We start from the raw sequence: 25,938 nt of genomic DNA, 5'->3' as shown, positions 1-25,938 counted from the left end.
CCCACATCGCCGGGTGTCAACGCTCGAGTTTGAACAGGTGCCGTGGTCTCTGCGTCTGCATGGCTGCATATGCATCAGGTAGAAATGGACAGCCCAGACTGAGAAAACAGCTGACCATGACAGAAATATACAGTCAAAATCACTCCACTAAACATCACTGTGTCTTGACGGTGGAGCGCCAATCAGGTAGTAGGTGCGTACTTGTTCAAAATATGACTCAGGTGGTCAAGTGCTCGTGCCGCTAGACTTTCGAGCTTCAAATTGATTAGATTGGAGGTAGACAGCTCAGATAGAACCCACGAAAACACGCAAAAAGTTTAACAAATCGTTAGCATCATCTGACGATGTTTGCACCAAATTTACGCCAAATATGCTAGGTCCTTGTTTACTTCACCCCCAACTCCTAACTTTGACACTATGTAAAAAGAAGATTTCCCATCACATCAAACTTGCGGTACATGCATGGAGTACTAAATGTAGACGAAATCAAAAACTAATTGCACAATTTTGTTGTACTTTGCGAGATGAATCTTTTGAGCCTAATTAGTCAATATTTAGACAATAATTCACAAATACAAACGAAAATCTATAAAGTCGCATTTATAGCAAAATGCCAATTTTATCACTAATCTGCGTAACTTTTTAGACTGCCCCGCCCGGTCAATTTCAGCCACAAACACACGTCAAAAGCCTCACGGACGGACCACGACCATGGACATTGACGAACGACGAGCCTCAAAGCCCTCTGTTGCGTGGCAGGGAGCCGCAGCAACGGGCCCCGCACGCGGGAGGGGGCGCGGCCAGATTTTTTCCTGCCTCCTTCCCTCCTCCTCGATGGCCGCGCGCCACTACCACTGGACCGCCCCCTGCGCTGCCGCCCCCGCGCCGGCAGCGCCCGGGGCTCTCGCGCGTGGGGGACGCGGCGCGGCTCGGTCTCACCGCGCACCGCGGGTGAGCGGCCGGCGCCCGGACGCGGCCGCTGCCACGCGGGCCCCGCCCCCGGTGCGCTCACCGCGCTGTCGCCAGGCGCCATGTGGAGGCCGGCGTACTTGGGATTCTAGAGCCTTCCGATCCCAAAGCAAACAGACGGATTGATGGCTCGTTAGAATTCACTTCTGCTGTCCTTTTTCTCCCTCTGTTTTTTTTTATGTTCTCGAGAAATTAATTTCCTGTCTGTCTGTGTGCGCTCGGCGCATGGAAGTATCAGGGCTTGTTTTGCACAAAAGTACAGCCATATTTTCTTTTTCTGGACAGGGACTTGGCATCATAAATTTTTCTTATGACCCCTATAATTAGTGGTTTTCACGAGATATAATAAAAATGCTGACTAATCGTTCGTAGAATAGGAGTGCTTGTAGGTCAGTCTCAGTGTATAGTTTTATGGTACAGTTATCAAGGTTGAAAACTTGGTAACTGTAGATTTTATAGTGATGAAACTCATCTCACATATGATGAAACTCCATTTCCTCTCTCCTTGTAATGACCTTGTCACGTTAGCAAAATTGTTAATGTGGCTTATTATTTAAAATGGTCACAAAATTCTTGATGAAATCTCTACTGAGACTGGTCTAATAGTATTACTCAAAAGCAATGCATGCAAGGCTGTCTACTCTGTTGATTCCAGACAAAATATGTCATGCGCGGTACTTCATTAACACTTTGGCTCTTAATCTTTTAATAAGCAAAGTTGTTACCAACTAGTTCGGCTCCTAAAAGCATGATAGCTTGCTACACTTTAAACATAGCATGATAGCTTGCTACACTTTAAATATGACTGTACTAACTGCTCCTACTGGGGCTACGGCTCACAACTTATTAGTTGTTTTCATTTTAGGAGCTAAGCAATTGTTCAGTTAGCTGTGCATGAATACACGGGCAGTATAAATTGTGTTACTTTTGGCCATGGTTCAAAGAAACTCTATAAAGTGGTGTCAACTCAAATTATTTCCATAAGTGATCTTAACAAATTGGTAAAGTTTAAAGGCACCATAGTTCAAAAACAACCAAGAATACATGGTGGATTGAGGTAAAACAACTAAAAGACTACGCATCCTTAACTCACTTTATATAGTTTCCAGAGTCAAATTTATAATATTTTCATTTCTTCCTGTGAAGTATGCAAGCTCTATCTAACTAGCTAACCTCCTCAATCTTGTCGTGTGCAATTCATGCACCCAACTTGCACAAGGGAGCTAGGGATGTGTCGTAGTACCATACCACCAAATTCTGCGGGTCGCAATTTTTGTCGCGATTCCAGAAGACAGAAGGTCTCAATTAGTGCAGCTCTATGAAAATACCGAAACTTGGAGGGACCCATCCGAGAATGTGCGTGTCTATAAGAAGGCGAGATGGGGTCACGTTAACCGCGGTTATCTCATTAACCCGTCTCTTGGGTCTACGACGAGTTGAGCCCGGAGGGAAAAGGACAAATCACACAAAGAGAGGAAAAAAGCACACAAATCGCGCCCCCGTGGGACGCGTACGGCGCACCGTCCGGCCGCCGGATCTGCGCCGGCGACGCGACCGGACGTCGGATCTCCGGCGACGCAGGAGGAGGGAGGCGGCGCTCTGGCCGTTCCTTGCCCGCGAGTGCCCAGATCGGTCCCGCCGGTGAGTCCCCACCTCACTCCTCAGCCTGTGCTTGGACGGGAGCCGCGGCGGGCGGGGGCGTGGGGCTAGTGCGGGCTTGGGAATTTTTCGGATTTTGCGGAGGTGTTTGATCGAAATGAGCACCTGCGACTGTGAGTGATTTAGTGTTGCTTCTTCTCGTGTCGATCGAGCGCGCCAGCGTCGTCTCAAAAGTTTCTATCGTGAGTTTTGTTGTTGTTCTCAAAAGTTTCTATCGTCTCAAAAGGGTACTGGATTTCAGAATAGTCATGAGGCTGGCTTCGTGAGTTTTGTTGTTGTTCTTTTGGAAATGTTGGCTTTGTGATTTTCTGGTGTTATTGAATTGGAAGTGTGAGATTTGGGGCGAACAAATCCCTGAACAAACGTGTAGGATCTATGCGTAGTTTGTCTCTTAAAAGCTGTATAATAGATTATTTGTCGGGTTAATCGAGTGTGTAGATTTCAGACAGTATTTGGATTTGTGTTTCCCGCTGCTGTGAAAGCGTGGGAGCTATTTGAATGATTTGATCCGGTCAGCGAAGGGGAATTTGTCCCGTTTAAACTCTGTTTTTTTAGCTGCATGGGGAAATCGATTTGTTCCGAGTATTTTGTGGAGTAATCAATTGAACTGGGGATTTCTTACAAAGCTTGCTACCATTGATTCATGTTAGTTCATTTCTGCTTTCATGCAACTTAAATCTGCCTACACCTGTAGTGTCTGAGTTCATTTTAGGTACTCGCTATTTCCTCTTAATAACTGGTTTGTCTTATACACCTACAATAGGAGCATCTCCTTGTTCCTGTAACGCGATTCTCATGATCTACAATCACCTTCTGTAAATAAAAGGGGGAGAAATGTTCTAAGTTTCATTTTGCTAAGAGAAAATAAAAAAAGGTTCGTTCCTTTCATTTTGTGAACAATAAGACAGGGGGTACGGTTGCTTGCTTATATATGACTATATGAGATGTTAAATGCCACTCGATTCATGTCTTCTGCCTGCCTGAGATTGGGATCTAAGTTCACCGTCATTCTAGCTAATGTTCTCATGGTCATTGTCAAAAATACTGATCAATATGTTCCTGTTAAGAAACTTGAAACCCAGATGCAAGGTTTCTACTATTCTCCATATAATCTGTACTACCTGGTCTGTTCAACAACTGTGGTTTATACGTATGTTATAAATTTGTGAAACCATGCTACCTTTACCCTGCTATGAAAGACTGGTACAAGTACAATTACAACTGATTCCTCAAACCACATGATACAAAGAATATTGTTTAGGAAGTAATTGAGAGGCTCTATTAGTTTGTTACATGCTTGTTAATCTATCTGTGTCGAAGTTTATTCTGCTACTGTTGTATATTTCCTATCTTTGCCTGGAGTCTTACATTTATCAATATATGGAAGCTTGTTTTGTGCAATATCTTGAGTATTCATTTTTCTCTTTTTTTGCTCTCAGGATATATATCAATCGATGGTTCAGTGATACCCAGCTTCCAGTTGATGCAGAGGTGGTGAAAAACGCCTTCTCTTCTCCAAGGCTACTGGCTTCAAATTGCAAGAGTTTGTCCTCTCCCTTGCTGCCCATCTGCTTGCTTCTCTGGTGGAGTGCACGAGAGGAGCTAGCAGATAAAGGCTACTCCTTTCAGCTCTTCTATGTCCAGGGACTTGGACTGTCCTGTTCAGACACAGATGGCTGTGGCAGTCCTGGATCGGAGCTTCAGCAGTGAATATCCTGGAGGTAGCAGAACTGAGGGGAGGCAACTGAGCTGGAAGAGAGTCTTTGTCCAAACTGACAATGGTTCTGTCCTTGGCATTGAGTTGGAGAGGGGTGAAAATGTGCAAGCTGTGAAAAAGAAGCTGCAGATAGCCCTCAATGTGCCCACTGATGAGAGCTCGCTGACCTTTGGTGATCTGGTTCTGAATAATGATCTTACCAGCATTCGCAATGACTCACCTTTGCTTCTCAAAAGGAATCAGATTCACCGAAGCAATTCCACACCTTGCCTCTCCCCTACTGGAAAGGATGTTTGGCAGCGAGACCGGAGCGGGCCCATTGAAATCCTTGGCTGTTCAAGCCCTTCCTCTCGGATGAAGCAGCTTGCTAAGGATGTCATCAAAGCCATAAGGAATGGTGTCGACCCAGTAGCTGTTAACAGTGGGATGGGTGGTGCTTACTACTTCAAGAACATCTGGGGAGAGCGTGTTGCAATTGTCAAGCCAACTGATGAGGAACCATTTGCCCCGAACAACCCAAAAGGTTTTGTGGGGAAGGCACTGGGACAGCCAGGCCTCAAAAGATCTGTGAGGGTTGGCGAGACAGGGTTCCGAGAGGTTGCTGCTTACCTGCTTGATTATGATCACTTTGCCAATGTTCCTCCCACCATGCTGGTCAAGATAACACACACAGTGTTCAATGTGAATGACTGTGTTGGCTGCAAAAGCAAAATCTTCTGCAACAAGTCAGAGGCTGTGAGCAAGATTGCATCACTGCAGCAGTTCATTCCTCATGATTTTGATGCTAGCGACCATGGGACGTCAAGCTTCCCTGTATCTGCAGTGCATAGGATTGGCATACTTGACATTAGAATCTTCAACACTGATAGGCATGCTGGAAATCTTCTGGTGAGGAAGCTTGGCCCTGGGGTTGACAATTTTGGAGAGCAGACGGAACTCATTCCTATTGATCATGGTCTTTGTCTGCCAGAATGCCTAGAAGACCCTTACTTTGAGTGGATCCACTGGCCGCAGGCATCTGTTCCTTTCTCTGAGGAGGAGCTTGATTACATTGCAAGACTTGATCCTGTAAAAGATGCTGAAATGCTCCGCATGGAGCTACCCATGATACGTGAGGCATGCATTAGAGTGCTGGTGCTGTCAACAATATTTCTCAAGGAAGCTGCAGCATTTGGCCTCTGCCTGTCCGAGATTGGAGAGATGATGAGCAGGCAGTTCACTGGAAAAGAAGAGGAGCCAAGTGAGCTTGAGATTCTCTGCATGGAAGCAAGGAAGTGGGTTGAGGAAAGAGAGTTCTTTCTTCCTGATGAAGCCGGAGTTGAAGATGACGATGATGACTTCACCCAGTTCCCTCTTGACAGTGAGGATGATTCGGATGCCTTTGAACTACCAGCTTTCAGCAACTTTGGGAGCATGAAGGCAAGTTCCAGGAATCCACTGTCCAAGTTAGATGAGTGTGATGAGGAAGATGAGAACGAGGACGAGGATAACACCTACACTACCAAGGAGGATGCTGATGCCTTCACCAGTGCATTACCCCAGAAGATTTCTTCTGTCTTGAAGCTATCCTCGTCCATGAAGCGGCTTGGTTTCGTTGCGAAATCTAAAGCCTACCATACAGGTGTTCCAAAGGGTAAAGTGAGTAAAACTAACTACAGCGGCAAAGCTAGTGAGCATCAGTCCGGGAGCAGGAGCGCCAATGAGCTGCTCCCGCCCAGCGCCAGTTTTGTGAAGGTGTCGGACATGGGCCCTAGAGAGTGGAGTGCATTCCTCGACATGTTCCAGGAGCTGCTCCCCAACGCCTTCCGTGCCCGGAAGCACACTACTGGTGGTGGCCCGCGTCAGATGCCGAGGCTGGGCACGTCTTGCCAGTTTTGAAAGTAGTAGAAGAAAAAGCTACCGAGGTAATGTAGTTCGTCGAGCTCTGGTGTGCAGCAGCAGCAGTTGCAGGTTGCAGCAGGTACTATATGCTCTTAGGTGTATGGAGCCGGTAGAGGTGGTTCGAGAATAAGACCGTCCTTACATGAGATGATCTTTGCCAGGAGAATGGTGTGTTTTGTGCATAGTGTTTGACATATGGGATGCGTTGTTCTTTTCTTCTTTGTATGTATATAGTACTCCTACCTCGCAACACCGGGGCTCGATCTCGGCCGTTACCTGATGGTGGTGAGTGTGCTGGCATCGCCTTGCGTTTCGGCTTTGCCGCTGTACCATTTTGGAAGACGCTTACCTTGATATGAACTATGATATCGCTATAGATATATGCATAAATACCACCTGCTGTCTCTATCTGTAGTTTTCTGGCTGTACTGTATGTTTGTTCCTCTGCTTTGGAGCTTGTGTGCTGGACGTGTTAAAAAAATACCAACGCTGATAGCCTTGTACTTGGAAGGAACGATCTGGAACTTGCTTCAGAAAGCGTCAAAGAATGCCCACAGATCTTTCCAATCCCATGTGCCGCGCGTACTTCGTGGTTTGCATGATTGGTTGATTGCATCGGTGTGGGGGCTCATCCGTTCCTTCCATGTCGATCTCACCTCCAGATATGGTTTATTAGCACGCATTGTTTTGACTGCTAGTTGGGATAATTTTTTTCGTGCAATAATATCCTGTAATATCTTGTCGCGAAAAGAGCCAATATTTTGACTCAGTTTCCTGCTGCGACGTCAGCGCCTGGAGGAGTTGAGTCCGGGGCTGTTGCTGTTCCTGATTTCGCCAGCAGCATGCCTGCGGACTGTGGGCTCCGGGGGGTGTCGTTGCGTGTCTCGTCTCCGTCACCGGTGGTGTTGTTGTTATCCATAACATAAGTGACCTCTTAACCCTTTTATTCCCGTCAGGTTAGGTGGCCAGTCCGCCTCAGGGCCAGACAAAGCGCATGCACTTTTTCCACACGGCAGAGATGGGATGAAACTATGAGTCGCCGCCGATCAAGAGAAGAGTAACCGGTCAGTCCGGTCTGGTGGGAGGAAGACGACGTCCATCGCCGGCGGCGCCATCTGCCGAACCCAACGGCGACAGGTGTCCCGCCCCGTCGCCGTCGCTTGCCGATGGGCCGATGGATGGACGGACGCGTACGCCGCTCCGCCGCGACGCTGAGCAGGGAGCGGCTTGAGTGACAGCGAGGGAGAGAGAGTGAGACCGGCCGCAGCTATCATTGGCCTGGCTGTCACGCAGCCTTATCCCGGCGGCGGCATGGGACCCAAAGTGCAAAAGCTCGCGTGGTCCGGTTCGCTATGGCTGCCATTGGGCGGGCAGGCGACTAGGCGAGCAGTCCAAAGATTCGGAAGCATCGCCGCAGGACCCGCAGCCGGCAGCTCTAGTTGGGGGCTTGGGGCTGGCCTTGGTACTCGCTAGGAGAACCTGTTTGTTTCCTGCTGAGCGGTCGAGCGGATGCATGTTGGCGTGGACTGTGCGGAGACCGGCGAGACGCCACGGACTGGCGAACAACATCGGGTAGCTGCTCTGATGCGCAAGATACAAAATTCAAATTTGATGAACTTTGCCAAAAAAATTTTGTGCGTCCTAATATATTTACTGCACATTTTTTCTCGAATACGTAGGAGATCTGCACAGATGGGTTTAAAGTTTTACAGCGCGCCGCACGGCAGGCACTTCGGTCCTGGATGCTCCCACCAGTCTTGGATCGTCATCTCTGGTCCTGTGAAGCTGCATTGGCACTGTGCCCAGGAGAACGCGAGCCACCATACCTCCTTTGCCACTGAACAGGAGACCAGCAGGTGGTCTGCTGTTTCGTTGGATTGGTCACACATGAAGCAGGTGTCGTGCGCCTCCAGTCCCCGTCGCCTCCTCCTGTCTGCCGTTAAGATGCGCCGTCGACATGCTAGCCAGAGGAACAGCTTCACACGCAACGGCGCCCAGGTCTTCCATATGAGTTCTGCTCCTTGTAGACTTGTTCGCCCCTTGTGGAGCATCTGATACGCTGATTTGGCTGTGTATTGGCCGTCAGCTGTCCACCGCCATCGAACTGCATCTTCCTGCTCCGTGTGCAGCTGAACTGCTTCCAATGTGTCCCACAGATGCAGGCACTCGACCAAAGCTTCTACGACAGTCCGCCCGTTATGTCGCGCACCCACTGTCTGTTCGCCATCGCCTGCGCCACTGTTCTCCTTTTCTTGATGTTCGGCCGCACAAGTGCCGTCAGCGTCGGCGCCATATCACATACAGACTGGCCATTCATCCAGTTGTCTGTCCAGAACAGCGTGCGTTCTCCGTTTCCCACATGGACTGTTACGGATGCTTCAAAGAGTGCTTTGACTTCCGGCTCAATTTTGAATTGCAGTGCAGCCCAAGCTCTGTCCGGGTCAGTACGTTGCAGCCATAACCAGCGTGTCCGCAGCACGTAGCCTGCCAGCTTGAGATCCAGAACCCCAAGTCCTCCCTGTGTTGTCGGAAGGCAAACAGTGGTCCATGCCACTAGGCATTTGCCCCGCACCGATACATCTTGGCCGGCCCAGAAGAACTTCCGTCGTATCCTATCGCTCTCCTCAATCGCCCAAGCTGGCAATTGGTCGGCCATGAGCAAGTAGATCGGCACCGTAGAGAGTACCGATTTGGTGAGTGTAAGCCGTCCACTCTTTGGCATGAGCGGTCCTTTCCAAGTTGGCAATCTCTTGGCAATCTTCTCCACCAGCGGCCTTATCTGTCCCTTGGGAATGGCAGTGGTTGATAGCGGTGCTCCCAGGTAAGTGATTGGGAATTGGCTGATTTGGCATGGTAGGACTGCTTGTATTGCTGGCAGCATTCCCTCTACTCCGAAGATTGGTGTGATGGAGCATTTGGACAGATTTGTTACCAGCCCTGAGGCTCTGCCGAAGATGGATATGACTCTGGCAATTGTTTGGGCCTCCTGTACCGTGGGCGAGGCGAAGAGGATCACGTCATCCGCGTACATGCTGCACTGATACTTGACTGCAGGGTGTCCCATCGGCTGGAGCAGCTCCTGCTCACTGGCAGCTCCAAACAGCCTATTTAGCACGTCCATCACCAATATGAACAGCATGGGCGAGAGCGGATCGCCTTGACGTAGTCCGCGGTGATGCCAAATCTTCTCTCCCGGCTGACGAGATATCTGGAAGTGTGATCGGAGATGTTGAGGATGATGGAATGTAACTCAGATTTTTTTTTTTTGAAGAAATAACTCTGGTCTTTCCTATGGCACTGCTGGTTTATTAGCTGAACCAAAGTATATGAACCGATCTTTTAAGTACTAGCTGCTGATGAACATCATTTGAATGGGGTGCCGAAATTCAGTGTTATAACTGAAATGCTACCCATCAGGCCATCACTCTTCAGAAACACATGGTTTTTTAACCCCGGATTGTCACAGCCATTTTCTAAAATTAATAAGTACCTGCCCTTTGGATATTATCTTGTTTTACAGATAAATGTCATAGCCTTTTTTCCCTTTATTAAAAAACTCTGGGATTGTGACTGGTTGGTAGCACCAGAAGATCTGGTAGCTGTTTCAGTGTTTCTGCCTTGTAACTCTGCTCTCAGAAGAAGTAGCACTTTGTGCGCAGCTGCAATTGTAATCTGAAACAGTTGCTGCATACAAACCTGCTGATAAAATTATGAAGTTGTGAACATCATAAAATGGATACGAGATTTCTTGAGAACTTTATTCGTTTGACTAGCTTTATAACTTATTGCTGTAACAAACTACTCTTCAAACTGTTTATATACCTGGCAGAATTTACAACCTTCAAATGAATTTGTTTGATTCTAATTGAAAAGTTTCCAGAGTAATAATATAAGATTCCTTTGTTTTCTAACGCATTGTTACCTCAACTTTGCGATAACTTTTAGGGTGCTTAAGTTCTGGAGGATTTCTACATCAGAGATAAGTCTGGCGGTGTTCATCACCAACATTACAAACAACAGGCTGGCAGTGTTCTTTATGGGCCGAAGCACAAACCCCAACCTAGGCCATCTTACAGGTAATGGGCCGAAGCATGACATGTTTAATGTTTTCATCGGCCCAAGAGGGCCGAAACAACTCCCGTCACAGGACAGAATTTCATGACTTCATGGCTGTTTGCACACATGCTGCAACCTGATTAGTGATTACCTGAAGGATCAGCATCAGTCTCTATTGTCTGCAACTTCAGAAATGCTGGTGAGAAATTACAGATGCTCTCCATACAAGCACATTACAACCAAAACTGACCATTCCAGTGACCTCAGATTGTTCCATGAGTGCCAAGAACGGGCTACACGTGGCTTGGAGAGCGAGTTCCTAACTAGCTAAGCTAACCATTAGCTAATGGCTATTGTGGTTAGATGTATCTGTAAAGCAAGAGGACCCAGCTTCTCTCATGCTCCAGGATATTCACAATACCTAGGGCTTCTTGGCAATATCCTCCAGCGGAGCGTCGTTGTTGATGGGTCGGTGGTGACGGGCATCCAGCTTGTAGTTGTAATCCATGCCGAGGACCTCGGGGATCACTGCGGCCGTATCTCCTTGCCTTGGTGCTTGAAACATGGCATGAGTTGCTGATCCCTTGCTCCTTTTACCCTGAAAGCAGATTGCAGGAATATAAGCAAACACAGCAGGCAGTGGTAACTGGTAAGCAAATGTGTGCCGCAGAAAGGCATATGAGACGCTGAATTGATAGACCAATGCACTTACCGAATCATGTACAGCTTCAGCAGGTGCGTCTGCTTCTTGATCTGCTCCTGCAACAACAGAAATGGTGCGTTTCAGACCATTGCTCAATCCTCAAACGTTCATGCTATACGTCTATACCTACTGGTGATTTGCATTCAAAAAAGCTGCAGGTACACTTGACTACGCAATGAGCAGTGCTAGAAAACTACTCTAGGTGATTAGTCGGAAGATATCGCTTATCAGAGGCTAGAAAACCAAGGAGAGGTATTTGCCTGCTTTACTTTCAGTTATTCCTTGGTGGGTGAGTTCTCGGAGTGCGGTAATCGGCACTGAACGGCACGAGGCCGGCAAATCTGTGCTTGCCGCCGCTCCCACGCCCAGGACTCTCACCACTCAACCCGACAACGGTAACCTCTACAGTTTTCTCCTCTTCATGGACAGGGACAGCGTTTGCACCTGTGCTCTTGGCTCCCTTTCCTTCCACCACCTCATCTTTCTTGCCAGCATCTCCATGCCCAGTAGCTGCGATTATTCTCCTTCCTCTCAACCATCTCCGACCGCTTAACAATACCGCATCGTCGTCCAATCGTTCCTGCATTTTTCATGAAAACAATTTCAGAAATTTACAGCGAGCAGTAGATTACCATTTACCACTATCAATACACTAACACTACACCAAAGTGTACGACTTCCATATGAACTGAAGGTACCTGCAAAACTGTACTTACTAACCTCGTGTGCTTCAGCAGTGGAGGCAGATAGCGCAGACAGGGAGAGCAGAAGCGCCAGAAGAACAGCTGCGCACCTCATCTTGCCACACACACCACCCCCCTTGTTCGGCAGCTCTACAACTTGCACGGAGCTGCTGATTCAGAACCAGAATCAAAGGAAAGGAGAGGTTTAGGTGGCAGGTGCAGGGTTTTATAAGGAGTCAGGAGCCAGTGGCTCGCAGCTGCAGAGGAACTTGAACTGAACTGAACCCACAGTGATCTCAACTCAAGAGCTGAGACTCCAACGCTAGTCAAAGCGAGGCGCTGCGTATTCAAATCGCCGCCTGACACGCCCCCTCTAGAAAACCAAACTGTCCCTGGTCGCGTCGTGCGCCTTTCCCGTTTTTTTTCTTAATCCCCGGCTTGTCTCGCGCCCGCTCACCGATGCGGTGGTCCTCGCGCGCTGGTTGGACTGCACATGGAGGATGTCAAAACCTGAGGCCGGGAGCTGTTCGATCGGCTGGCCCCTGGCCAGCCCAATTCAACCGATCTCCGGGCGGCTCCGGTGCTCGCACGGCGCACCGGCCGCGGCCGGCCACTCGGGCCGACCGTCCCGGGCTCCAATTTCCCTTGCATTGAGGCGCCTGCCGATCCGAACGCGTCGTCCTGCGGTGTCTTCGGATCGACGAACCTCGCGTCCATGGGGAGCAGTGAACATCGGCAGTTACGTCGCGTGAGATCCACCCCTGTTGTCTTTATAGTACTTGGTACTTTTTTTTTTTGGGCGCGTGCAGGGAGATCACTAGCTACGGTCTCGGATTCCTTCACAGATCCGGCACTGTGCTGCGGGCGGGCGCTAATCAACACCAAGATCTGCGCTTAATTGCTTGCACGACACGGAGTTAAACAAAAACGGCCACTTTATTTACGTCCGTGTCCGTTTCGACGTGGCGCCGCGCCATTGGTTCGACCGAGGCTGGGCCACCCCTTGCAGGTTGCAGCGTGACTGATCTGGAGGTCCAACCGTCCAAGTGGCGAGTGAGTCGACAGAGTGAGAGATGGATTATTAAAGCTGATCGGGGAGGTTTAGTTTGAGGTTACCCAAGTGGTGTGAGGCCACGTTACGTGACAGTCAAGATTCGTGGCCCTAGTAAGCAGTAATCTTTTAGGGCCTAATGCTTGTTTTGTTTTGATCTCAGCTCAGCCTCAGCGCTCCCCCCGGCCGGTCAAAGATCTGGAGCCAACTGCGTCGTGCTGGCCGGATTAAAAATGGGCGCGAGAGATCAGGCAAGGGTTAGTTCCCCGACGGTGCATGGTCTCCCAGCCCGAGACGCTGAACATGGGGCCGGTCGTTAGACGGGACCCACATGACAGTGGCTCGGCGCTAGCTGCTGCTCCAGACTCCAACGCCTGACTCAGCTCTGGCGTCTCAGATCTTTGACTCAGAGCCGCACGGGCGGGCGCGGCAGCTGGAATTATCGTGCGGAGTTTTTTTTTTTGAAATAATCGTGCGGAGGGTTTGAGAGGCGCCGGCATGAACGTACAATACAATCACAAGTGGCCAGGCCACCGTTGTGTGCTGGCCTGCTTCTGAGCTTGTCCTCTGTTCGTGTCGCTCGGAGTCCGGCTCCAAATGTACTTGAGCGCCAGGCAATCCCGTCCGGAGCACGTGAGTGCATTCCCCCATGATGCGCGCACGGTCTCGTTCGTTGTCAGGAACGGTCGGCGACCGCTGGAGCCTGAAAGGAAGAGGACGTGGGGCTAGGGCGCTAGGCAGGCAAAGAACGGCGGCTGGGACGTGTGAACTGTGAAGCCTGACCGTTCGCGTCCGTTGTCCGGCGGCGGTGCTCACGTGGCAGCCGGCAGGTCGGGGGCGAGTCCGGTTCTGCGGCGGCGCGGCGGAACGGGGTGGGAGGAGTCGAGTCGAGGGCGTGCTGCGCGCGCCGCGCGCGGCCGTTTCTTTCTTTCTCTCTCATTCTTTCTGTTTCATTTGACGGGACGCAGGCAGCACACGACCTCTACACGGCGGGCGGGAGTGCGGCAGCACCTGTGTCGGCACCCGGCGGCGTACGGGGACACGGGTTCGCGACCATCGGCCCGTTACGTTAGCAGCAGCAGCGCTGCAGCTGTGCAGCCAGCACTACCGAACAGGCTGCATGTTGTTGAGGCCGTGTGAGTGAAGAAGCACCTACTGGCCTATTGGCGCGCCGAAGGCTTCGGCCGTGCGAGCGGCCTGGGCCAGGTCAGTGGAAATGTGCGGATCTGGCAGGTGTTTTTTGAGCCTGGGCCATCTCGAGAAAGAAGAAAAGTGTCTTGCCGGGCTGCTGGATGGGCTCCCAATGCCGGTGGGCACCTCACTGTTATCGGGCTGCAACTCGCGTAGAGCCCAAAAGCCGTGTGACGTCATGGGCCCAGTCAGTATTCGGCCCACAACCGTGCCATCCCGCCGTCGAGGCGCCTCATCCGACGGCGCCCCCGCCGCAGCCCCGTGCGCAACCACAACCGTGCCATCCGCGCGCCCGCAACGGCCCCACCACACGCCACCCCCGTGCGCCCTACGCGATTCTAGAAGCCTCCGGGCTCCCCGCCTCGCCTCGTCTCCTTCCTCGCCCTCCGGCAGTCTCCCCTGCCTCTTAAACCCAGCACCCATCATTCCTGCGCACCTCTCCCCGTCTCTCCGTATAAACCCTAGCTCTTATCCATTCGTCACTTCCCAAGCGTCACACCGGACCACCACACGCGCGCAGGAACAAGCCGCGAGGCCTTGGTCTCCATCTCTACCTCATGGCGCCGGTTCTGATCAGGAGCCTCGGGGCGTCGTCGGTGGCGGCGCTGCGGCCGAGCCCGTCGTTCCGGCTCCTGCCGCGGGCGGCGCTCGTGCCGCAGGGTAGGGCCGCCGCGGCGAGAGGGGTGAGATGGGAAGCCGGGAGGCGGAGGATTGTCCGGGTAGGGTGCGACGCCGCCGTCGCCGAGAAGCCCACTGAGGAGGAGACGGCCGGCGAGAAGTTCGAGTACCAGGCTGAGGTTTGTGTTCTGGAAATTGTGCCGGTTTGGTGGAATTTGGGATTGGGAGTGCCTGAATTGTCACTGTGGGATGTATGCAGCATGCTCTTGCATTTTGTTATGGCTAAATTCGCCTTTCGTGACATTGAAGATAACCCTGTCGTCAAATTCTGCTTTACTTTGTAGAATTTGCAATTGAAATTCTGCTTGACTTTGTAGAATTTGCAATTGAATGCTTGGGTATTTATGTGGCGGTTCTCTTTGCACTGCAGGTTAGCCGCTTGATGGACTTAATTGTGCACAGTCTGTACAGCCACAAGGAAGTATTTCTCCGTGAACTTGTAAGGTTAGTCATCTTCTCGACATGTAGAATTCAATTGACCTGTTATTATGACCAAGGATGAATTGCTGTTCACAAACTGCATTTCCACACCTCCTGATCATCTGATCTCAACAAAATTTATGTTGTCATCCAGTAATGCGAGTGACGCATTGGATAAGCTGAGGTTCCTCAGTGTAACCGATCCCTCGGTCTTGGCTGATGGTGGTGAGTTGGAGATAAGGATTAAACCCGACCAAGATGCTGGGACAATCACTATCACGTGAGTTGTTCATTAGTCCGCAGCCACCACCAGATTAATCATCAAATGTAATTGAATTGTTATTCAGACTAGTTTTGTGAATCTCACAGAGATACTGGCATTGGAATGACTAAAGATGAACTCAAAGATTGTCTTGGAACCATTGCGCAAAGTGGCACCTCAAAATTTTTGAAGGCTTTAAAGGTGCACTTCTTTGTCCATCTAGCTACATCAGTTTTGTGTTCCATAATCAACTTTTATCATCTCCTTTGTTGATAATAATTTGTTTTTCCCTGTATTGTTCAGGAGAACAAAGATCTTGGTGCAGATAATGGACTTATTGGTCAATTTGGTGTCGGATTCTATTCGGCTTTCCTTGTTGCAGAAAAGGTATGGAATATCTGGATCATATGGCTGGGTTGATGAATCTGCATCACTTTCCAAATCTGTTTTTCCAAATATTCTTACAGCCACTTTGCAAGCTGAAAACATTTCTAGATCTTGTTAGTAATTCCGCATATTCTTTGTCACCTTGCAGGTTGTGGTGTCAACTAAAAGTCCAAAGGCAGATAAGCAGTATGTGTGGGAGGCAGAGGCTGACAGCAGCTCTTATGTTATCAAGGAAGAAACCAATCCTGAGAAAATGCTGACACGTGGAACACAAATTACTCTTTACTTGAGAGTAAGAAAACTTAAGACTTGTTCAATATGATATCCATCCTCTAGCAGAATTCTTATTGCTGTCTTGTTACATCAGGATGATGATAAGTACGAGTTTGCTGATCCTGCAAGAATTCAAGGCCTAGTTAAGAACTACTCGCAGTTTGTCTCGTTCCCTATATACACATGGCAGGAGAAATCAAGAACGGTTGAGGTAATGACATGATTATTCTAATGCTTGCTTCTGCTGCAATTATTGTCGAAGTTTTCCCATCTTTTTTGCACTTACATTCTTTATCTGAACAGGTTGAAGAGGAGGAAGAATCAAAAGAAGGTGAAGAGGCTACTGAGGTTAGTTCTGTGCTCATATGATTTTATTTGATTTCAAATTCACTCACTGTTAGTGTTGTATTACATGTATCCTCTTCTGTTACAGGGTGAAAAGCAGAAAAAGAAGAAAACTATAACTGAGAAGTACTGGGACTGGGAATTGGCTAATGAGACGAAGCCCATATGGGTAAGCTGATGCCAACATATGTGATACCATAATCTCAATATTCCTACCACAAGCTCAATATTCCTAATATATTCATTTAAAATATGCGCCATGGGTACATTCACAGATTTAGGTTTCTATTTGCTGTTGGAGAGACTGAAGTTGGTTTGTTTTCTTCCATGCAGATGAGGAGTCCAAAGGAAGTTGAGAGAACTGAGTACAATGAATTCTACAAGAAGACATTTAATGAGTTCCTGGATCCTCTTGCTTACACTCACTTCACCACAGAGGTGTGGGCGGTTTCAAACTTTACATTTTCTTCTGTTTATGTGCATTAAACATGTTAACTTGATCTGTGTATTAAACAGGGTGAGGTGGAATTTCGAAGTGTCCTGTATGTCCCAGGAATGGCACCCCTTAGTAATGAGGAGATAATGAATCCAAAGACCAAAAACATCCGACTGTATGTCAAAAGAGTCTTCATATCAGACGACTTTGATGGCGAGCTGGTGTGTTTCCTTTATGTATCATTATAGCTGTCCATCATATTAGACAACTTACAGTTGGCATGAATGGGTTACTGAATGTATCATTCTCTACAGTTTCCCAGGTACTTGAGCTTTGTGAAAGGTGTAGTTGACTCAAATGATCTCCCTCTGAATGTTTCTCGTGAAATCCTTCAAGAAAGTAGAATAGTAAGTTCTGGAAAAATCTCTCATATAATGTATTTGATTAAACATGGCATATGCAGGGTATGTTGGTGTTTGAATATAATGGTTATTCTCCCTATATTTCAGGTCAGAATTATGCGTAAGAGACTCGTTAGAAAGACATTTGACATGATTGAAGAGATCGCCGAGAAGGATGACAAAGAGGTATGAGCAAAGAGTGAACCTTTTCTTTTCCATCTGCAGCTGTTAACTTATTATTTTCGAGAAAAAAAGCTGTTATATTATTTAATTTATGTTGAAGCTTGCTGTCACTCATGCTGTAGGACTACAAAAAATTCTGGGAGAGCTTTGGCAAGTTCATGAAGCTTGGTTGCATTGAGGACACTGGAAATCACAAGCGTCTTGCACCATTGCTACGGTTCTACTCTTCCAAAAATGAGACAGATTTGATAAGTCTCGATCAGTATGTAGAAAACATGCCTGAAACCCAGAAGGCAATCTATTATATTGCTACCGATAGTCTCCAGAGTGCAAAGACTGCTCCTTTCTTGGAAAAGCTGGTTCAGAAAGATATTGAGGTATGAGGACAACTTTGTTATTGAACAGATAATCGTTTTCCTCTTGTTGTGCTACAGTTTTGCTCATAGTGATCTTCTTTTGTAGGTTCTTTACCTCATTGAGCCGATTGATGAGGTTGCGATTCAGAATTTACAGACATACAAAGAGAAGAAATTTGTCGATATTAGCAAAGAGGACTTGGAATTAGGTAAGTAAAACCTTAGTTGCTATATGACTTGATATGAATTCTTTGGGTTTGGCAGTGCTCAAACTGATACATATTGGCTGGTACAGGTGATGACGATGAGGACAAGGAAAAAGAAAGCAAGCAGGAGTATACTCTTCTATGCGACTGGATAAAGCAGCAGCTTGGTGATAAAGTTGCTAAGGTCCAGATCTCAAAGCGACTCAGCTCTTCTCCATGTGTTCTCGTATCTGGCAAATTTGGTTGGTCAGCCAATATGGAAAGGTAATTTATTGGTGAGATCCCCATACAACCTGAATATTACCCTAAAACTTTGTTTTCCTAACATGCGATTCTTAAATCTGATAGGCTCATGAAAGCACAGACACTTGGCGACACGTCAAGCTTAGAGTTCATGAGAGGTAGACGAATTTTCGAAATCAATCCTGACCATCCTATCATCAGGGATCTGAGAGTAAGATTTTCCTTCAGTCTTCTCTGTTAAAATTTTACTACCTAGTTTGTTCTTTTGTGATGCTTCATACTTCAATGTGTAAAATTCATTTGTATATCACAAACTTTCACAGGCTGCTTGCAAAAATGAGCCCGAAAGTACTGAAGCCAAGAGGGCTGTTGAGTTGTTATATGAGGCTGCCCTGATCTCCAGCGGGTATACTGTAAGTGCAACAAACCTATGTACTTGTTAGGATGATAAATATGACCGTAGACGTGATCTTTTACTTCTTTTATCCAGCCTGAAAGTCCAGCGGAGTTGGGAGGCAAGATCTACGAGATGATGACCATGGCCCTTGGTGGGAGATGGGGAAGGTCAGATACGGAGGACGCTGAAGCTACCTCTAGCGAAGCCAGCGTTGAGGTTGATTCTTCTGAAGGTGCCGTGACAGAGGTGGTTGAACCCTCTGAAGTGAGGACCGAGAGCGATCCGTGGAAGGATTAGGGAGTTCTGCAGCTGCAGGCAAGGATTATGCCTTGAAGGTGTATGAGCACAGCATAGAAGTATGAACCAGAGCCAGGTTTACGAATGGTTCGGGTTGTGCTGCGAAGATAAAATTTTGTAGGCTATAGTCGTCCAACGAAATGTGTTGCACATCGTGCGTTCAAGAGCCCTTTTTTTCGTGTCATCTCGAGCGGTCACATACATTCACGCACACAAGGGTGGACCCAGCTGATGAACATGGATGTACTTCCAATAATTTTGATCAAAAATTATACTCCCTCCATCCTAAAACATAAGTCTAACCTAAGACTAAGAATTTTAGGATATGATCTCGATTGCCCTTAAAGAATTTAGGACATGTAAAATGATCTTAATTGCCCCTATTTATTTATTAGCTATATTTGGAATCGTATATTATTGGAATCGTATAATGATTTGTTATTTAGGATGGACGGAGTAGTAGTAACATGCATCTGTATATGTATTTTCGTATTTGGGCCATATTGCGTACATTTGAGCTTAAAACAAAAGAAATAGCCTGCTCAAAAAGTGCTCACCCTCTGTGTTGGGCTGGACTACCTGGTGCTGGCTCGATAACGCATGCATGTGCGAAAGTGGACCCTCTAAAGTACTGTTTTAGTATTATTCTGCAATTGAGTTCTTAACGCGTGGATCTGGGATCACATGTCAGTAAGCCGAACTGCAGAGCCGCAACTGCATAGGAGCCCCATCTGCATGCGCATAGAACCACAAAAGGGCACAGAGCCATCATCGCATCATTAGTCTTCCTACCGTAGCTGCGAGAGAACCACCCATGCTGAATTTCAATTCTTGTTGTCCTCTAGTTTAAAGATCATTTATGGTTATGAATTCTGTGAAGAAGCTAAGAAATAGCACGAGATCAATTGAATGACTGATTGACTACATTTATCGAGAGGGGTTTCTTGCATATTGTTGATGGAATGTATAATCTCTAGTTTTCAAACAACTCCTCGTTGAATCAATTGTAGTTTTGCTTTAGCTACTTGAGAGTTGCTAAATGTGTATGGATCAAGGAAGTATTCAAACTCTACCGTTTGCTTTTATGGATTTTTTTCACATACGGCATTATTCGGTTATCTATATATACACCTAATTTTGAAGCCGTGACGCTCGCTCACCTCTATGCATACATGTACATAATAATATTATCCTTATCACCTTCGAGAGGGAGCCGGTAAGATTAACGAAGTCGACGGTCACATCGCTAACCATGCTAACCATTAAAAGAATAACGCTGGTTAAATTATATAATAAATCTAAAAAAATACAAACACTCGTAATGAGCAGAGGACTCAAACTCGTGTGGGTAGGTTCTACCACAAGGAACCACAAGGAATCTTACCAGCTAAGCTCAATTAGTACTTTCTTTTCGTCTCAATAGCGTGAGAGAATTCTTGCAATTAGGATCTAAAGACTAAATGACTTGCATCCAAAAACACAAATTCGATTTTGAGTACAGAGTTGTGAAGCATAATTTTGGATTGAAGTTTTTTGATTGATTAAATATGAGTAAATGATCCATAGATGAAGATACAAAAAGTTTATTTCCAATTGTAACTAATTCTCTTTTAAAATTTAAAAATGAATGATATGAAAAACCATTAGCACAGTTGCTATGCAAGTTCCTCCCCTTTCCCAAAGACTTGGAAAAGAAAGGTATAGTCGAGGGAGACTTACTTAAACAAATGTTGATGTTAGGCTGCCGAGCAAGACATGCTCAAAGAGGTTGACGTGGGTGGAGAAGTAGCTTCGAACTCCCAACAACATGAAGCAAAATCAAATAAAAAAGCCTATTACAATATTATTTGAAATAATATTGTTTATCCTCATAGCCCGTTGCACTTCGTAGATTTGCTTTATCCTTGATCTCCTTGATCATTATATATATATATATATATATATATATATATATATATATATATGCAAGTTGTAAACCGAATGCTGACGATAGTACACATATGACTATCACAATCTTGTAATTTTGAATTGAAGTACAATCATACAATCGAATCAATGTAGGATTCTGATGCAATGGAAGAATCAGTGCTGATCATTTAAGAAACATTCTAGTTTTTAAGTATACGATACCAGAACTTATGGCCAGCAAAGACTACCGGCATCAGCTGCCTCGATGGGTGTCTTTACAGCTGTCGTGACCATGGACATGGTCAATAGATTTGACATGATCATGCTCATATAGGACAACATCATTGACACTATCAAATTTTAGTTTGTGGTCACCATGGAGCTTTGTTTCAATCTTGATTAGTAGCAGAGCGGGATCACGGCTCTTAAACGTTTGGCTTGACTAATGCAAGGCAAATACATTATGGTATCAGAACAAAGACGTCTTCTTCTCATATAATCCACGAATAGACATGCGTGAGTTCAATAAATGACACAAAGTACCACGTATCCTTGCGATAGATCACACATACATGATAAACACGATGCAAAGTTTAGGTCAGCATATAACCCTATCCATTTTATTAAATAGAATAAAATTATCATGATCCATTAGTACCAAAATTTTATATATAAATTTTCATGAACAAACTATCTACATTGACAATTTAGCTATATTATGTGACAATGTCAACATTTACTTCAAAAACTAATTGATCTCCTAAGATAACAATGTTAGTTTATCCAAGGTAAATTGTCTGTTATTTATATGCACACACTATCACCTGTTTTGTGAATTCTAGAAGCAATATACATTAGTCGCATATCCATAACTTTACATATGGGTGTATAAATATTCTATTCTTTATGTTTTGTTGCTAAATATATGTCATTTTAATATTTTACATTTAAAATAAAATATTAATATATGAAAGACATTTGTTGTTCTCTACTTTGTCATTCATTCAAAAGATAAAAATAATTTTTGAATGGCCAGGGGTTCCGTCAATGAACACGTTAGCACAAAGTATTACTTTTTGTATATGGAGGAAGTATGATGACGTTCAACCTTAACCCTCGGCATTTGCTTTTCTAAAAAAAATGGTGAAGACTAAGCTGTCATGAAGTCTTTTCATGATTATTTGTTATGTGGAGAAAGGTGACTTAACATGTCGAGGATAGTACATGAGAGAAATAGAGAGGTCTTACAACTTCAGATATAGAATATATATACAAGCAATGCAATGGACTTAGTTTATCATATTGAAATGACTACCCTTTTATAAAGTCTCACACTTATAGCTTGTATTGGCTATTACATGATGCTATATAATAGCTTTCAACTATGTTCAGGATAATATCTTTTGTCTAGAAGCATATTTAAAGGTATTAAGCTTTATATGGTTTTCTTATAATATCCACCTCTTAGTGAGTGTATATGTATAGTTACGAATCCTTTCACATGGATTCAAAATTTCAAATCATGTTGTCTACTATTTATGCACATACAAAAAATTATTTATAGGTTGTGATAGAAATAAGAGGTACACTCACAGGTATGTGGATTGTTTATGTGTGAGTTCAGATGTATGCTCAGAGAGGAAGCGCATCGTACTTGGGGACTACCTTCACAGGTTCCTGTAAGTGCGGGGGCAAAGTTGGTTAGACTGATCGTGTGCCAAAAGGATAAAGCGGACCGCGGGCTCTCGGTTGGATAGACCGATGGCACACAAGGTTATAGAAAGCATGGGTTAGGCCTACCAAAACTGTCGATCGGAGCACAGAGCAGCACAACATGAGGGAGCCGCACCACACAAGGAGGATTTGCCGGTGAGGAAGCAATTTGGTAGGAACTCCGATCGGTAGCGGGAGACGATGGGCCAGTGTAGATCAACATGCGAACAAAATAGCATCGAGGCAGTGTAGGAGGGCATCCTCTAAAGCGTCGTGGGGCGCACCATGCTGCATAATTAGAGATGAGGAAGAGACTGTTGGAGTATGCCTATTCGAGGTAGGGGTTCGTAAATCTGAGCAAAAGTTGGACTAGGCTAAAAAAAGACTAGATTTAGGCTTAAAATTCATGCTCACAACCGTCCTACGGGCAGAGGCAGCCCTGTTTTCAAGACTAGATCCAGGTCAGACACAACCTTCCAATTATTTTTTAGTGAGAAAACAAATAATTCAAGACGCACTTAGATTGCCCAAAAATATTTAGGGCATGTGATTGTGTGCACAAGCCTAGCCGTAAGTGTCACGAGCTAGTCCAAGTTCATTGAGCTAAGTGGCTTATGGCGGGTCGAAAATGCTTTCTAGGGACGTGCGAGGATGGCGGGTCAATCATGGAACGATTAGGGAGAAACCCCAGTCAACATATTGAAAAAAAAACACAATAGGATGGCCAACCAACATGACCGGCAGCATGAGCCATAGGTACAGGCCACACTGCCCTTTGTTGAGAGGGGCACACCAAGCAATGAAAGATTAGAGTTTGAGGTCTAGAATCATGTGAGAAAATAGAAGCCTTATGAACAGACTATATAGAAATATATTGCTTAGGGGGCTAGTGGCCTCCGCTAAGGCAAGTAAAATGATCCTAATTTACTATATCTGGAGAAATTCTAATATATTCTAATAGAAATAGATGTGCTTATATTTGGTACGCTCTACAGTTCCAGTTGCATGAATTGTACGGAAGTTTTTTAAACAGAATGGGATGATGATATATATACCTTTTACAATCTTTTAAGGTCTTGTTTGTATTGGTGGAAGAATGCAGGAAATGTACAGGAATCCCATTCCATAGGAATTATCTTCTCTCTCACGGATTGGAACAAAGGAATTGGCACAAAACTTTCCAAAGGAACGACAATTGTGCATGTACTTATGGAGAAACATGAAAATTAGCTCTAAGCTTTGTAGAAAACTTTCCACAATAGCTCATTAGCATTTAGAACAGGTAAAAAAGCTCAAGGGTCATAAGCCGGCTGGGCTCATTCATAGGTTCAGTTAAATTCAGCCCGGCTCGATCTATCAAACAAACTGAGCTAAGCCATGGCGTTGTAATCGGCTAATCGCATGTACGGTGATGGGGCCAAGATGTAAGTCACAAAAGAATAAATACTATAAGCATAATTGTAAATATCTATTAATTTGTTCATCATTAATGTACTAATATTAATTTATTATTCAAATATTCTATTATTCATGTGTTGTTTATTACTTTTTCTTGCAACCTCGTTCCTACCCATTCATGTATTTCTACTCATTCTTTTGTTTCTTATATACCTAGGTTTCAAATATGTCCTAAACTCTAGTTGATGTTTGCGTATTCTTGGTCATGACATTGAATTGATGTGTCGCAATAATTTATGCTTAAATGGGATAATTCATTCGATGAAATGGAAGAGGGTTGTGACCATTTGATCAACACTTAGTTTTTGAGCGAGCTTCCGGAACTTGTAGGCAAATTATGCACAACTGGCCACCAGGGTAGTTGTCGGCATCACCTGCCTTGATGGCCGCCATGGTCTTCGAGGAGAATTTTATTGACGCGCCACGCACCAACATCCGTGGAGTCAACCCGATTATGCTCGTGCAGGACGACCTCATTGACGCTCAGGTTCTGGTTCGTGGTCACTTCTGCCGATGAGGCAATCAACATTTTAGGTTTTTGATCAATAAGCCTTATCAACAGTTTGGCCAAGATAATCACAAAAATCCTTGCGGCCAGGCTTGCACCAAGATTAAAAGAGCTAGTCTCCGGATGTCAAAATGGTTTTATCAAAAAAAGTTGTATTCATGACAATTTCACCTATGTCCAAAGTGTGATCAAGGCATTGCATAAATCAAAAAGGACAACTCTGTTCATCAAGTTAGACATCTCAAAGGCTTTTGACTCATAGATTTTTCTCCTTGAAACCTTAGAAGCTCTAGGTTTTGGGAAAAAAAAATGGAATACTAGGGAAACAAATTAAATATGCCAAAGGTCTTCGTCAAGGGGATCGCCAATGCTCTTCGTACTAGCCATGGATCCCCTTCAAAAATTAATTGAGCTAGCTGCTAGAAAAGAATTTTTAAAGCAAATTCTTCCGAGGGTGGCAAAATTGCGTTGCTCACTTTATGCGGATGACGCGACATTATTCGCAAATCCAGATCGAGGGGAATTACAACATGTAAACCAGCTGCTAGATTTATTTGGAAATTGTTCAGGACTCCAAATCAACATGAGCAAAACAGAAGCTTTGGTGGATTTCCCTGGAAAGATTTGCATGTTCCCAGGGAAATATCTAAGCTTTCCCTTATATACCCGACGTCTTAGGAGGGTTGACATTCAGCCACTTCTCGACAAAATCGGCGGTAGGCTGCCGGGTTGGAAAGGGGAATCTCTCTCTTCAGCAGGGAGAGACCTTGGTGAAATCTGTATTAACCGCTCAACCAATCTACCACGTGATAGTGTTCCCGGCATAAAAGTGGCTCATAAAGCAAATCGACTGAATGAGAAGGAATTTCTTATGGAAGGGAGATGAACTAGAAAGTCAATGCATTGCTTAGTCAAGTGGCCAATGGTGTGCATATCAAAAGACATAGGAGGACTCGGAATTCTTGATTTATAAAGGTTAGCGAGACACTTAGACTTCGTTGGTGTTGGTTCCAATGGAAACATGACTCAAGACCATGCATGGAATGGATTGGACATCCCGTGTGACAAGGATGATAAAGATCTTTTGAACGCCTCGACGGTGGTTAAAGTGGGGTGCCGAGGCAGCTAAACAATTTTTTAGCACTCAAGTTGGATCCATGGGAGAGCACCAAAATAGATAGTGCATTGCCTATTCAACAAATCAAAAAGAAAAACGTTATTGTGCAGAAGGCTTTACAAGACAATTATTGGATCTAACAAGTGTGCCCACTAACGACGATAGAGGAGGTGAGCGAGTACACAACCCTATGGGAGGAGATACACCCGCTAAATCGCAACCCTAAAGCTGAAGATGAAATATTCTGGTGATAGACACCTGATGGTGAATTATTACAAAGAGCGCATAACGTATACAATTCTCTGGGCAAACAAAGAAACTGTTAATTACCCCAATTTGGAAAGCGAACCAAAATGTAGAATTTTTGCATGATTCTTCTTCATAGAAAAATTTTAACGTCAGACAACCTAGAGAAAAGATGATGGCCCTACGATCCCATA

The 25,938-nt window shown here is 45.6% G+C and overlaps 3 protein-coding genes across 3 annotated transcripts; 2 read left to right on the top strand and 1 right to left on the bottom strand.

The window, feature by feature from the left end:
- The first annotated feature begins 2,368 nt into the window (after positions 1 to 2,368).
- On the top strand, positions 2,369 to 6,621 carry LOC117843928 (phosphatidylinositol 4-kinase gamma 7). Its single transcript, XM_034724690.2, has 2 exons — positions 2,369 to 2,610; positions 4,068 to 6,621. Exon 2 carries the CDS (start codon positions 4,265 to 4,267, stop codon positions 6,221 to 6,223), a length of 1,959 nt encoding a protein of 652 aa, XP_034580581.1. The 5' UTR covers positions 2,369 to 2,610; positions 4,068 to 4,264; the 3' UTR covers positions 6,224 to 6,621.
- Positions 6,622 to 10,429: 3,808 nt separating this feature from the next.
- LOC117845740 (uncharacterized) lies at positions 10,430 to 12,017 on the bottom strand. Its single transcript, XM_034726807.2, has 4 exons — positions 11,706 to 12,017; positions 11,430 to 11,565; positions 10,995 to 11,041; positions 10,430 to 10,880 (listed from the first exon to the last, which is right to left on the bottom strand). The coding sequence occupies exons 1-4, from the start codon at positions 11,781 to 11,783 to the stop codon at positions 10,704 to 10,706; spliced, it is 438 nt and encodes a 145-aa protein (XP_034582698.1). The 5' UTR covers positions 11,784 to 12,017; the 3' UTR covers positions 10,430 to 10,703.
- Positions 12,018 to 14,222: 2,205 nt separating this feature from the next.
- Positions 14,223 to 18,978, top strand: LOC117845503 (heat shock protein 90-5, chloroplastic). The gene is made up of 19 exons (XM_034726561.2): positions 14,223 to 14,707; positions 14,959 to 15,032; positions 15,163 to 15,288; positions 15,378 to 15,471; positions 15,574 to 15,657; positions 15,806 to 15,949; positions 16,025 to 16,141; positions 16,234 to 16,278; positions 16,364 to 16,444; positions 16,609 to 16,713; positions 16,792 to 16,932; positions 17,026 to 17,118; positions 17,221 to 17,298; positions 17,418 to 17,672; positions 17,758 to 17,860; positions 17,947 to 18,121; positions 18,206 to 18,311; positions 18,424 to 18,513; positions 18,591 to 18,978. Exons 1-19 carry the CDS (start codon positions 14,468 to 14,470, stop codon positions 18,792 to 18,794), a joined length of 2,355 nt encoding a protein of 784 aa, XP_034582452.1. The 5' UTR covers positions 14,223 to 14,467; the 3' UTR covers positions 18,795 to 18,978.
- Positions 18,979 to 25,938: the final 6,960 nt, after the last annotated feature.

The sequence above is a fragment of the Setaria viridis genome, chromosome 2, assembly GCF_005286985.2.
Source record: "Setaria viridis chromosome 2, Setaria_viridis_v4.0, whole genome shotgun sequence".
Taxonomy (NCBI): Eukaryota; Viridiplantae; Streptophyta; class Magnoliopsida; order Poales; family Poaceae; genus Setaria; species Setaria viridis.
This window is presented reverse-complemented; position numbering and strand designations above follow the sequence as displayed.